The sequence below is a fragment of the Prinia subflava genome, chromosome 11 (assembly GCF_021018805.1).
Source record: "Prinia subflava isolate CZ2003 ecotype Zambia chromosome 11, Cam_Psub_1.2, whole genome shotgun sequence".
Classification (NCBI taxonomy): Eukaryota; Metazoa; Chordata; class Aves; order Passeriformes; family Cisticolidae; genus Prinia; species Prinia subflava.
This window is the reverse complement of record NC_086257.1, coordinates 6,896,031-6,910,249: the sequence shown is the minus strand read 5'-3', so window position 1 is coordinate 6,910,249 and position 14,219 is coordinate 6,896,031. Positions and strand designations below refer to the sequence as shown.

Here is a 14,219-nt window from a genome sequence, read left to right as displayed (position 1 = left end):
AAGCCTGATGTCAAGTTGGAGCCACAGGCTGAGGTTTTATCATGTGGTGAAGTGGATTTATCATCCATTTAAACTTGGAAATTAATAAATAAGTTAAAAGTATATATCAATTGGATGTTATAGGATTTAGAGGTATAGGGTAAGGACTGATAAAACTTGGGGGTGTGATTTCATACTGGCCTCCTGAATATATTTAATCACTAGGGTTGTAACTGGAGACACCTTTTGGTTTGTCTTTGGCTTGTAGACAGAACTGGAGAGGTTAAAATTTGCCAGATCCCTTGCAGATTATAGATCTAAAATGAGAGCTGTGGTGAACAACAGAATCCAGACTGTATGATGTGTAATGAAAAAAATTAAATGTGAATGCAGCAGTAATTTCTTTATATTCTCAGATAAGCATATGAGATGAGAACATTTCTCCTGAAACCACAGCACCAGCTGCTCTGGAAGCCAAACATTTTATGTGGCTGTCAGCATCAAAACATCAAAATACACAAGACACCAGCTCAGCTGAGGCATGTGAGCTGCTGTAGGAAGGGTTAACAGTGTACCTTCACAAACGTGTCTGAAGGAGGAAAGCAGCCAAGGCAGAGTGACAGAAGGATCCAGCCACGAGCATAGCTGCTCCTGTTGCTGTTTTCAGTGAGTTGTTTGCAAATCTGGCAATAAATCTCATCTCTGTAACGAAACATGCGAGAGCAACAGAAAATTCACTGTCTGGACTGTCTTTGGCTACATTTCAACTGCAAGCTTGGCAGGATTGCAGCATGATGAAGTAGATCTGAGCTAGGTTCAACCACAACAGCTAGGACAGCACAGTTAAGGCACCACAGGAAACAGCTTTGTTATGGAAAAGGCTCCAGGTGTGCTTAGGGCCTTTTGCCACCCCTTCTTCCTCAGCTCATGTTCAATTCCCATGCTGAATTAACTTCTGGGAGAAGCAAGGGGCTGTGCAGGAAAAACAACTGCTGAGTCATCCAGCTGTGAAATGGCATGGCTGTCCAAGAGTCCAGATGTGTAACTTGCTCTGAGCTCTCTATAGCATGTGGGTTGTACCTCATGCCTCTTGTATGTCCACTTGTAGGTGGATTTGGGGATAAGGATGAGGGACACTCTGCTGAATTTTTAATCTATATATGTATATATTTATGTATTTTATTTATATTTATATACAAACTTAGAATGAATCTTGTACAGAAATGGATAAAGGAGCACTTCAGAGTAAGCTTCTGAAAATCAAGTTACCTGCAGCAAGGACCTAAGGGAAACAGATGCAAAAATCTGCATACAAATAAAACTGTTATTAGAAAATCATCTTAATTTTTTCTAGACGCTTGGAACATATATTTGTCAAATCTGATGTGAGAGGACCTAAGCTGGAGTTTTTTGTTCCCTGATAAGATATTTGATGAAATACAAACTGAATGTATAGGTATTTAGCCTGTGGCTATTATGATATATGGATTGAATGCAGTTTTTGCCAGCTGAGAATCTGCTTTAGGAGTGTCTTGACTGAAACAAAGTCACTGTGGAGAGAGGAATGCAACCCATGACTGAGGTCAAGGCATGGCCTGTGTCTGTGGGCTTGGTTACAGAAAAGTGCTTAAGATAAAACAAAGGAGAGGATTCATGGGGTCTGGTCAGAATCAGTGAACTTCTGCCTTATCCTCACACCATGCTTGCCTAAGGTCCAGCCTCACAATGGCTTGTGGTCAGGATTTCTCTTTAGTGTGCTAAGGATACACTCAGAAATCCAGACCTTCAACCATCTCCGATGTGGGAACATTGCTCGAGTGCTCAAAAAGAGGCTATTGGGAAACCTTTCATCCACCTCGTATACATTAACTCCATATTTCTTACTCCTATGAGTGACTCTTCTCCCTCATTCTAGGCCAGTGCTCCACCTTCAAGTGTTATTGAGCAACAGCCCTGAGCTCTGCCCCTTTCCATATCTGTGGGATATTCAGAACGCCAAACATGAGGCAGCTGGCCTAAACTGCAACATGGAAATACCAGAAAAGGCAGTAAGGGAGTCATTCTCCAGGACTGTGGAGAAAGGATGCTGGATTTCCTGGATGTAATGGGCACCTGGCCCCAGGAAGGAGATACAGATGTCATACCTGATGGCAGGACGCAGAATTGCATTGCCAATAATGAAGTGTACTTTTTCTAGGTTGGACATAGGTCTCTGAGAGATTGAGACATCTTCCTGGAAAGCCTCTTCTCCACTTCGTAGCTGATCTGTCACCTGAAAGAAACAGAGTAGAACCCCAGAGTGCTCTAGAAATCTCCCCTCTTAGCAGGCAGCTCTCCCATGAATGAGAGACATTCCTTGTCCATCTTTCTGGCTAAAACTCTCCCTGCTCAGTGCAAGAGAACCAGGCCATATTGCCCCCTTCCCTCTCAAGGTAACTCATTAAGTGTGCTGTTACAGCACTCTATCTGTCCAGGAGAACTTCCTTGTCCTGTCCAGCCCTAAGCACATGGTTCTCAGTCTGCTCAGGCCTCTGAGCCAGCTGTTCCGTAATGCCAACAGTTCTCAGCAACAAATCTCTCCCTGTGTTCTCTGCCAGAGAACAGGTGACATCAGTGCACATGGGGATCGTTTCCAAAGAACACTGCACCAGGTATCCCACAAAGGGCTGCCCTGGCTTGGCAGGGGAACAAGTTCTCAGCTGGGAGGTTGCCCACATAACATCTGCCAGAAGGTGAAGACAGGGTTTCAGGCAACAAGAAAGGGAAGCAATTTATTTCCACCTCTTACCTTTCCTGTCAGCTTGGATGACCGTTTCAGTTTCAGGGATGAAATCCCCTTAGAAATCTTGTTATCCCTTCTGCCTTCTCTCTGCAATACACATTACCATTATAGGAAATCAGTTTAATGCTCAGCAAGAGTGATCCATTAAGGACAGAAAGATGCTCAAATGAAGATGTTTGTTTTTTCCTCTCTTGCCAGAAGGAACTGAGTGTCCTGCCAGGACTGACTGGTGCCCTTTTGCACTTCCAGCATTTCAAGTACAGTAGCATGAAAGAGTTCCTTTGCTGTTCTCCCTCTTGGTAGAACAGCAGAGAAACCAAGGAAAGCAAATGAAAACATAAACATAGCCTGCGTGTCTCACCATATTTGGGCTGTCATTCCTCAACTGGACCTGGTTTTTCCTGCCAAGTGTGTCATATATCTGTGTCATCACAGAGCTGCTCCTGGTGGTGGCACTCTTGGCAAACATTGGTGGCTCTGGCAGGTCCCCCATGAACCTCAGGATGATCACCCACACAGCTAGAGAAGCCTACAGTAGCAGAAATCACAGTCAGACAGTGCTAACAGGACCAATGGCTCCATGCCATTTCTGCCTGTTTAGATTAAAAGCATTTTCTTCCTTTACCCAGTCCAAATTGTTAAAATTCCCATTTTCTCTGACTACCTACACAAAGAGTTTAGTTTCATACCAAACAACAAGACAGCAACACACAACACTTTGCTGCTAAAGGAAGAGGGTGCAGCTCTGGTGGGAAGGTCAGATTTCCTCTGTGGTTGCTGAGCCCTCACCATTCTCTTTACTGGCACCTTGGAATTGTGCTGTGGCTGGAGGGAGGTGGAGAAGCCTTGCCTGAACTGCACTCTGCATTTGCTGACCTGGACAGATAAGCAGTGCATGGGGTTTGCCAGGACCCTTCATGCCCAGAACTAGAAAGCCAAGTAATAGCAAAGCTCTTGATGGGGTCCTCCGTGCTTCCAGGCTGCTTAGAATCAAGGAAAACACCCTCCTTAATCCCCCTCTGGTTCACCGGGATATTACAGGCCTGGCACTCCCCCTTCTGTCCTGTCTCACAGACCAGCAACCCTAACAAGAGCAGAGGTGGATAAGCTCTCATGCTGCTTCTCTCCAGTCCATTTTTGTCCCCAAAGGGTGTCTGGAGAAGTCAAAACACACCTCCGAGTTCCCTCTTTGGACAAGAACAAAGGTGAGCAGAGATCCTGCATTGGGCAGATGTTGTGTGAAGTACCTGCCAGCAAAATGCCAAAAAATGCTGATGGGAACTGCTGCTTTCAATACAAGGGCTCAGGAATATCTCCTTGGCTCTGGAGTCTCTGGTTCTCAGGGCTGTGCCAGAACCAGGACCCAGGAATGAGGGGACCTATAAAGCCAGGGCTGTGGAGAGAGCAGGTTCAACATGAACAACAAGGAGCAAGATACCAGGATGTTGTCCTTGTCCTCATGGTAGAGTAGTGGGTGCCGCAGCTGTCTCCGGATGTGTGTGTGTGTAGAAGACCCCTGGAAATAAGTAGCTGCAAACTTGGGGAAGGTGTACTCTTCCAAACCATGTGCTTCCTCTTCTAGCTCCAAACTCATGGGAACCATGTCCAGGTCCACTTCCTCCAGCTTGTTAGGCTTTGTTTCCAAGTCCTGTGCAGAACATGAGGAAAAAGAGTATTTTTTGTTGTTGTTGAACTCTAATGTTCTTATGTTTAGTTTTGCTTTTTTCCCCCCTTGGCCATAGGTCTTCCAGAATTTGCCTTTCCAACTAACCCCAAAGCCATTTACAGCTGCTACCAACAGATCATTTGGACTCAGAGCTTGTCCTTCTGAGATGCATCCATTCCATATGGTCGTCCTGTCTTGGTCCTCAGCAAAAATATTGCTGATGGAAAACCCAAGTGTTACTGTTCACATCCTGTACTTATCCATACCATTCTATTTTGCCCACCTCTTCCTACAAAATTCCAACCTCCACAGCTATCAGGACAAGTATATCCCAAATTTTGTTTTCAAGAATATGGTATAACTTGGGTCATGAACTTTCAGCTTGTTTCAGGCTGAAAATCACCGAGAGCACGGTCAGCAGAGCATGAGGTTGGTGCCAAAATGCAGAGGGTGGCACTGTTTGTCTGGGCCAAAGAAACAAATGCACAGTTTGAAGCTATATAGTCCCTAAATTGCATGTGACCAAAAACTCACCTCTGCAAGAGATGCCTTAGTGACTGGATGACTAATTTGGGGGATTCTTTCACTGTACAGAAGTTCATTAAACAGAACTGACCACTGATGGAATTCCAAAACAATGGGCTTTCACAAGGGATAAGTATAACCCATTACCAGTCTGCAGCTCTGTACCTCAAAACCCAGAGGAGCCTGTCCTTCTTGGCCTCCAATCACAGAAGGTAAAAACCCAAAAATTTTGTCCACCATTTCTTGGTCGCTGATAACATCATGATTTGTTGGTTTATTGGCAAGCACGTTCCTTGCTTCTGCCTCCTCTCTCTCCTGAGTTGGCAGGTGTTCCTTTAAACACAGAAACAGGCATGACTTGAACATGAACATTCTGAATGGACATCATTCTGCTGGAGTGAAGGGGTATGAAGATGAAAGACTTTTACAAAAATGTGTGACTGTGAGGTCCAGCTCTAGCAGTGCAGTGTTGAAACAGGTAGTCAAATGTTGCTTGTGTTGAGCAGTGACAAAGACCTGGCACATCAGCAGCAGCAGGGTCTGCTCCTACAGCTGTCTTTATGGACTGTTAGCTTATTGATAATGATGTGCAGTTATTCAAGAATTTAATCAGCAAGAGATAATACAGGAAAAGCACAGCATTTCTAACAGCAGAAACCCCCACAATACTTAAAATTTTTAAATGCTTTGTGTCAAGAGAATTGTAATAGCACTGGGCATATCTGGCTAAAGTGCCAGCTTACACTGCAATCAGAAATGTGTATGTGTTTGCCTTGTTATATTTTCAAAGCATCATTACAAATAGGGTTACAACTACATCTTCTCTTTGTTTCAATATAGCAGTGCTCAGAGGTTTGAGCAAGTCCACAGGTGTGAGCTGGGTAATGCTGGCCAGTGTTCCTCCACCAGCATACCTACCTTTTGTAATCTCACAGCTTCTTCCTTTGTTTTCAGTGGTCCCAAGACTTGGATGAGATGTTTCTCTTCTTTCAAGTGGATATTCCTGGCTTCCAGCTTATTCTGTGGACAACAGGACTATTCTGTGACTGTTTGTACAACTGCTGAGCCAGCTCTTTCTGCCTTTAACAAACTGTCCACACCAGGACTTTATCCCAACACAGGCTTAGTTCAAGATTTGGCATTTTAGGGAACAGGCCACAGGCAGAAATCCGTAAACTGGCTTTGTCCTGTTTGTACAGCATCAGTAGAAAGGAAACCAGGGAGAGGCCTCTCATGTGCTCTGGACTGCCAAGGGCTGGTAGCACCTACCAAGACACACTGCGTTGGGATTCCCTTCTGAATGGATCCCTGAGTGCCATTATCAAACCCTGCTGCAGAAATTGATCTCCCCTAGCAGGAGTGGCTGATACACACAGATCTTTTCTCCCTTCTGTCAAAGCCACTGCAGTTCTGTCAGTGAAGTTTTGATCCATGATAACGATCACATAAAGCAAATGTAAACAAGATCAGTCTGCTGAACACTCTGTTTTTGTACTTGGCAAGTGTTCAAAATAAAATACCCCAAAATGAATATCCACACCCAATGCTATGTTAAGGCAACACTTGCTGGGGATAAAATCTCTATCGGAATTTCAAAGAAACAATGTGTTCACAAGGTATCTGTGAGCATTACCTCCCGCTTTATCCTCCGGTAGGTTTGACGAGCCAGCATGCCCCGTGCATACGCCTGGATGACACAGGCAGCTCTCCTCTGCTGTGCCACCTTGTGGCGCACCAGGTACCCGCGGCACACGGCCTGCAGCCTGATGATCCCCGCCCGGGTGGCCTCGTAGCGCTGAGCCAGCTGCCGGCCGCGGTACAGCGCCTGCAGGCGCCCGAAGCCCAGCAGCACCTGCGCAGGGGCAGAAACAACAACTCATTACCGTTCCAAACCACCCAGACGGGTTGGGATGTAGGCTGGGATGAGTAGAACACATTTGGTAACTGGATAAAGACACTGGAAATTACTAAAGTAATATTACCCTTTATGCTTTGTTTTCTACCAGTAATAGGCCTTTAAAACTAGTATATAGAGTTATTTGGGGGATCTGTTCTGGGGAGCGGCTCCAGAAAGTGACTATGGTAACCTGGGATTATGGCAAGAGAAGGAACAGAGCAGAAATGAAGCCAAGTGAATGGAAACAAATGAACAAACAATCAGACAGGAATTGCATCACTGATGCAGAATAAAGAATGTTTCTGACTTAAACTGGCAGTTTCTCCTGCTGCCCGTCTCAAATGGGTTGTATGGGATATAATAATAATCATAATAATCCCTGCCACATGAATACACAATCTGTGAGTGCCCCCAGTTCTCCTCACCCAGATAATGTGTCATTTATAGATCAGCCAATATTTATCACACAGAATCTCACTGAATCATCAAGGTTGGAAGGGACCTTCAAAATTATCTAGTCCAACTGTCAACCCAGCACCATCATAACTACCCCTAAACCATAGCCACAGGTGTCACATTCAAATGGCTCTTCAACACATCCCAAGAGGGTGACTCCACCACCACCCTGGGCAACTTATTCCAGTACCTGACCACTCTTGCAATGAAAATTTTTTCCTAATATCTAATCTGTATCTGAAGTTCCCCTGGCAAGATTTTAATAATGTCAGATTAATGTAATGACTTTTCTGGTAATTTTTTACAAATTCTCAGTTCTCCTACAGCAGTTGTGGAAGACACTTCGTTCATAGTATGGTGATAATGCACAAAGGCTAGGCTTGTGCTTCTGACTCTGAGAAGTGTGGTACCATTTATATGTCAGGTCTCTGGAGTCAGGCCTGCTGAAGGTGAATTGGGTTCCTATTTCACCAAAAAGCAGAAATGTCACAGGTTCAGCAAGACCTGAGAGGTCCCAGAGCCCTTCTTGTACATTCTGTCATTTTGTCTATTCAGTTCAGAGTATCTTAATTCCTAATACTCCACTCAGTCTGGCAGGGCACAATATATAAACACACACACAAATATGTATTCATTGATACACCTTCATCTTACCGTTCTGAATTCTTTCCGGCAGCAGTAGCCTCTCCAGGCTGACTGAATGGCTACAGCAGACTTCCTCTGTTTCAGGAACTGCTTCCTAAGCAGACAGACATGTGAGGTGACAAACAATAGGTTATCTCCATTGCTTCTCATGATAGCAGTGAGAATAAGGTGGCTTTTTTCCCCTTTTATGGGATGTCCACAATTGGATGTCAGCCTCTTTTGCTGCAAAAATACTCATAGCAGCTACAGACCAAATTAATTGATGTGGTCAGAGTGCTCTGTAAGAGCTGAAAACCCCTCACATCAACACTGGACAAGTTAACTTCCCCATCTAGTAACCTCTTTGTCCCCAGTGTTTTGCTGCCAGGACAAGGAGCCCATCTGAGCAAGATGAACCTCCCATGGCACAAACTGTCACACTGCAGCTGAAAAAGCAGCACATAGCTCTGATGGGTTAAAAGTAAAAGCAAGGTGAGGTTTTTGGTTTGGATACTCTGTTGGATAGCAGGCAGAATCTGAAATAAAAGGGGAAAGTTTTGGAGCATTTGTGTCATATTTTTTAGTTCTTCCTTCACTATGGTCAAGAGTACTTCTAAACCAAACCAAGACTCCATCCAATATCGTGGTTCTGATTGAGGGGATACAAGATCCATGAGTACAAATCATGATGTAAAGCATGTAATGAGGACAAACATTTATTTGATAGTGACTAAATTTCACTTCTGAAGACCTTCCAAATTAAACCAGACACAATGCAAGAATTAGGCATCTGGCAAAGAGAAGGACTAGTTAGTTTCTATCAGATTCTTATCAATGTCTTGCATCAAAGAAGCATCCTAAATAAGAGAGATCTTGTAGCTCTGAGAAGGGCACAAATTCCATAGGGATTCCCTGCTTTTCAGATGTCTGCTGTTTCCTAAAAGTATTAAGATCAAGTCCTCCTTTCAAACCTTCCTTTTCATACATGCCATAGCCCTGCATTTTGAAAAACGTCATGAAAATAACAAAACTGATCCAAAACAAATCTTTGTCCAACATCTGCACAGATACACTTTGCATTGTTACTTGATGAGCATGAAATTTAGGGCTGGTGGAAGGTATAGACTGATACATTTCATACTCAGAAATGTTGCACAAATTGTGTTAAGCCGTACCATAAAATTTAACTACTTCAAAATAAAGCAAATTCCCTTCTGTAAGATCACTGACCTGTCCTTCAATCCTCTCATCACCTTCTGGATAAGAAGAACCTTATCTGTGAGTACATTTTGGCGTTGCAGCTCCAATACAGTGTCATGATGTTCCTATTAAAAGAAAGTGTGGATATGCCAGCTTAACAGAGACACCTACAACCTCTGGAAATGGGACACATGATCTGAAAGAGACCCAAAATCAGCATGATGTTGCATAATGTGACTAAAATGCATTTGTGGGACTGCAGTAGGAAGAGTGCACACCACCTGAGCAGACTTGGTCTAGCTATAGCCATAACAGAGCAAGAATCTGCCTGTAGCAAGACTGTTTTCAGCTGGGGGCATGCTACAGTCAAGGGGGTCCTCTGCAACCATGCACTGGTATCCTGGTATTTTTTATGCTCCAATATATTGCTCTGTGCTGTTTCAGCTGCAACACTGTAGCACAGAAATAGGATCAGCCTCTCCTACACCAAACCCTCTCCATTGAATTATTTGGCTTTCAAGAACAAAGATCCACCCTCAGATTCAAGAGAGAGTTTGAAAGACAACCCAGTCCTCCTTGGTCAGCACTCTTGCACAAGCAGGCCAAGCTGTACTGTGAAGCATCCAGTTTTTCATGAGAAAAGACAATAAACTGTCCTTTTTACTTACTTTCAGGAAAATCTTGGTCCTTCCAACTTGCCAGCTTTCCCCCTTGCCCAACACTGCTTCAGAGATGCTGATGCAGCTCTGTCGAACATCATTCTTCAGCTGATGTGCAAAAGCATCATGATGTTAGGACTTGGCTGTGAAACACAGCAGCTGTACTATGCAAGGATCTACTGCCCTGCATGCCAAAGGGTGAAGAACACAAACAGATGAGGTCTTGCAGACCTCAGGCTGACAGTGCAATGAATGAAAGTGGTGCAGCTCAAATGGTCAGGAAGAGGAGGAACATGATTGCATGACCAAACATTCCAGAGTCGGGGTGTGAGGAGGACATGAGGAATGTGTGACCACAGATAAAAACCACCTGAGGGGAATGGGGATGTTACCCTGCCTGGGATGCCTGTGTGGAGCAGGGCAAGGACAGTCAGACCTCAAAGGAACTCTGCATTTTCAGCTAAGGTTGAAGGGAGTATTTAACTATTTAGCTATAATTAGTTGAATAGCTAATTAGCTGTTAGCTAATTCGTGTAATTAGCTATAACTGTGATAACAGTTCCTGTGATGATGTCTCTTGTGCAGACAGCTCTCTCAACTCTGCCAGCAGTAATTCCAGAACTTTCTACTGTGGGAAAGACTAAAGCTCCTACGGAAAAGTTAGATTAGCCTTAAACCATGTTTTTGCTTACATACCTGTTGTCGAAGAGACCATGGCAGAAGAACTCTGTATCTTTCAAAGAACTCCTCAAAGGTGTAGCGAATTGGGTACCCAGCTTTCCTGATCTGAATGGTCTCCATCATCCCTGAATATCGCAGCTGTTTGATACATAGTTCCCGATCAAACAGCTGAAAGGGAAAGCAGACGAGGAGGAGACTCAGGTACTGAAAAAGGTACATGTGCAGTATCCCTCAGAGCATGTCTATTAACCTCCAGCCTCACAGGGTCTGTAAAATGGCCTCCTGTGCTTTTTTAAATTGTATTTTTCTTCAGTGCACTACATAAATTCATTACAAGCATAAACAAGTCACCACAAACGGTCTTCAATTTTGTGTACATCAGTAGAAACAGTCTGTTAACTTCAGTCTGGTTACCATTTTTCATTCTAGAACTGCAACTTCAGATGAACAGTGAATTGATCATACAGTTTTGCAAGTGCGAATAGCTGCATTAGCAACTTAGGCCTTTGGGCATACCATGCAAAACACAGCAGGCATGCTGCTCTTATTATTATTGTTTAATCTTATCTGAGATGAAAAACTGGCTTACTAAGCCACATGCAGTGCTTCAAAAATGTTTAAATCACTTGACCAACACCATACAAGGTTTTAGAATAGAAGCGGGTTGCAATCCCCTGAGTTCCAGCTACGAATCCTAATGACAAAGTGACTCTTCCTGGTATGTCACATTACGCCAAATCACCCCTTTCACAAATTCCAACAGCTCTCCTATTCTCTCTCAGGCTATTTCATACTATGATCATTGTTGATCCTAATGTTTTTTGTTTTTTCCTGTGTTGAAGGGCTACAGACTTTTCAGTATTGTCTTTATCTTTACTGAAAATGCATCTGTAACTCAGGAATACATCTCTGTGTGTTTTTACTATCCATTACTCTATGGTGCTTTTTTGAGATGCTTTTGTAAATTAACAATGCTATATCCTCCCAGTATGTTTATTGCAGGAACACCCTGTACTCCAGCTCTTCTTGGATGCAGCCAAGTACAGCTATAATATGTTACACAGCAGCTGAGAGCCTTTTGTCATTACAAACTTTACCAAAGGCAAGACTTGGTATTGTTAGAACATTACCAGTGGTTTCTTGTAGTCGTTTGGCTTGATGCAGCGGATGAAGTATGGCTGGCACTGCTCAAGGATTTTCATTAGTTTTTCCAGGGATTGCTTGAACTGTCCTCCCAGTGTTGAGAGCCTCTTGGTGGTATCCATGCCCTGGGAAGAGAAAGTACATGCTGACTGCAACATCATTCACTGTCAAAGGCCAATTAATAAACCTCTGTGTTTTTGTACAATGTAACAGTATCACACAACCATCAGAAAAAAAATTATTTACCTACATGGGAGCTACACTGGCCATCTGCACCTTATTAATTTGGGTTTATTCTTGTAAAGAAACCCCCCACTAAATCCTTTCACCTACTTGGTCACTAAGTTCTAGCAGTAGGGGTGGCTATGGCAGAAGTAATTCCACCCACAGGAGACCACATGCACCAGTCTCTTCCAACCAAGGCTGTGTTTAGTGCTGGGCCTGGGTGCCAAGCTGTGATTCCTGGGAGTGTGCCTGAAAGCTTGGTGAGAAACAGCCACTCCCAAAGCAGGCAGAAACTCCAGGACAGGTATTCTGCTGCCATCATAGCTAGGAATGCTAAAGATCCAGAACAGCCCATTCCTTAGGGATTGGGACAACCTTGCTCACTAATACTACAGTAAGCAGTGAAAAGGCAAACTTTTACAGGAATATAAGGTATGAGGTACTCCAGACTTCCCCAGCCTCTCTGACAGTACAGTTCCACCTGTCTTTTTCACACAAATCATCTCATTAGGCCTAAGTTTCTCCATCTCAGTATGGGCACGTTAAATTACAGTGACAACAGTACAGATCCCAAGCAACAAAAGGACTCCACTGACCTTTTACATGCAGGCAATGAGCTGATCATTGCAGCACAACACAGCTGGTTTGTTTGTTAGTTTGTTTAGGTGGTTTGGTCCATTGGGGGGTTGATGGAATTTTTTTAAAGTAAATAATTGAAAGTCCAGTGGCTCTCCTCACTTCCATGATCTTCAGGGTACCTCATCCTGCTGTCCTAAAATGCCCTTTTGAATAATCAGATTTCTACCCTCTGCTTTAGCTACAGGGCAAGGCTGCCCTCCAGTGATCAATCATTCATGTCTTTGGAAAACAGCTCCTGGGAATGTCTCATTGCAGCTCTGATGCATCTTAGGGCTACCAAGCACCCAAAGTGGGTATAATACCAACTTATACATATTTTAGCTGTAAGTGGTTTTCACTCTTGTACCTTGGAGGCCCTTCTGCTGTACCATCAGTGGGATGGCCACACCAGGCCAAAGTCCACGCCCTCATAATCTCACACATGCAACATTGTTAAAGCTGAATTTGTTGTTTAGTTAATGGTGACTCTCCTGTTGTGGTGTGTCAGGAAAGGAACTCTAGACGTCAGGACAAAAAAATTATTTCTGGCACATCATTCATTATTCTTTCCTGTAGCCTGCTTCTTAGGCTTCCCAATGGTGATTCCATTTATTTGAACATCAACAGCTAATTTCTGTGCATTTTGACATGGGTTAGCCCACATTTGGTATTTCCTTTCTTAACAAGCTGCTGTAATTTTTTTTTTCAAAACCACAGCCTTGTTTATAGGGACAAGACCCATTAGAGCATTAAGGCAATGTAAATATATCTGATATTTAATCTGGAAGTAATAATAGCATTTAAGAGATGCTAAGTCAGTTATCTGTTGCTGTTTATACCACTTCTGACATTCTTTGCCCCAGGATGTTTACCTGTCCTTGGCCAGGTGTTCTGGACAGCAGAAAGCCACACTGGGATAAAGACAGAGGAAGAAAGGACAAGATCAGAAAACAATGCCAGGAGAATAGACAGATAACAGGTAAGATAGCAAGTTGATTATTCTGTATCCTGACAGGAAAACTCAAAGATGTAAACATCAAAAGCAAAAGTACCTTCACATACTGGTGACACTACATAGCTAAATGATCAGAAGTCAAGGTATGTGGAAGTTGGAGCAAGACAGAGAACCTGAACTGTGCCCCACACTGTTTTCTACTCCACTGCACTTCACACCCTTATTTTTCCTGGGCACAGACACAACAGGCACAGCAGAGTCTGTGATAATGACCCATTGTGAACTCTGTCACATAGTGAGAGTCCAGTTGATGACAAGTGGGGAGGCATCAGGACTCGTGGTTCTGAAACTGCCGGCAGGCATGGCTACACTGATGTCCAGGGATGCAGACCTGCGAGTCAGGGTTGACACTGCACTTGTTTACAGCATGAACACCAAACCCTGACTTTTCCTGCAGCCCCCGTGGCAGAAACAATTTGAATGAAAGAGATAGGGACTTGCAGAGACAGTGCAAAAGAAAGAGGAGCTCAAGAACAGCCAGAGCCTTATGGAAGGCAGAAGAAATGAGTTGTTTCTGCAAGACAGTGCCAGTAAACCAACCTTGTAGACCTGGTCAGATCCAAGATGCCGAATGGTCCCACGTCCCAGACTAGGTGGGGTTGTTTCCACCTGGAAAATCTCTCTCAGGAATCTGTTTTTGGAGGAATGGACCACTTGCATTACATTAGCACTCAGTGTGTCACGATTTTTCTCCAGGAAATCTATAGGATGGAAACAAAATTAGCCTGTCACCTCTGCAGCCTGCTGGC

The 14,219-nt window shown here is 43.8% G+C and overlaps 1 protein-coding gene across 1 annotated transcript in view; it reads right to left on the bottom strand.

Annotated features, from left to right (window-relative positions):
* MYO7B (myosin VIIB) overlaps positions 1-14,219 on the bottom strand; it is a 48,091-nt gene that overhangs the window by 21,322 nt on the left and 12,550 nt on the right. Inside the window, exons 14-26 of the mRNA XM_063407795.1 lie at positions 14,011-14,171; positions 11,600-11,737; positions 10,485-10,637; positions 9,798-9,896; positions 9,160-9,254; positions 7,960-8,044; positions 6,566-6,804; positions 5,118-5,262; positions 4,200-4,409; positions 3,123-3,290; positions 2,768-2,848; positions 2,124-2,251; positions 555-681 (exon numbers count right to left, since the gene is read on the bottom strand). Coding sequence (XP_063263865.1) covers positions 555-681; positions 2,124-2,251; positions 2,768-2,848; positions 3,123-3,290; positions 4,200-4,409; positions 5,118-5,262; positions 6,566-6,804; positions 7,960-8,044; positions 9,160-9,254; positions 9,798-9,896; positions 10,485-10,637; positions 11,600-11,737; positions 14,011-14,171 — 1,829 coding nt within the window. The remainder of the gene's footprint in view (positions 1-554; positions 682-2,123; positions 2,252-2,767; positions 2,849-3,122; positions 3,291-4,199; positions 4,410-5,117; positions 5,263-6,565; positions 6,805-7,959; positions 8,045-9,159; positions 9,255-9,797; positions 9,897-10,484; positions 10,638-11,599; positions 11,738-14,010; positions 14,172-14,219) is intronic.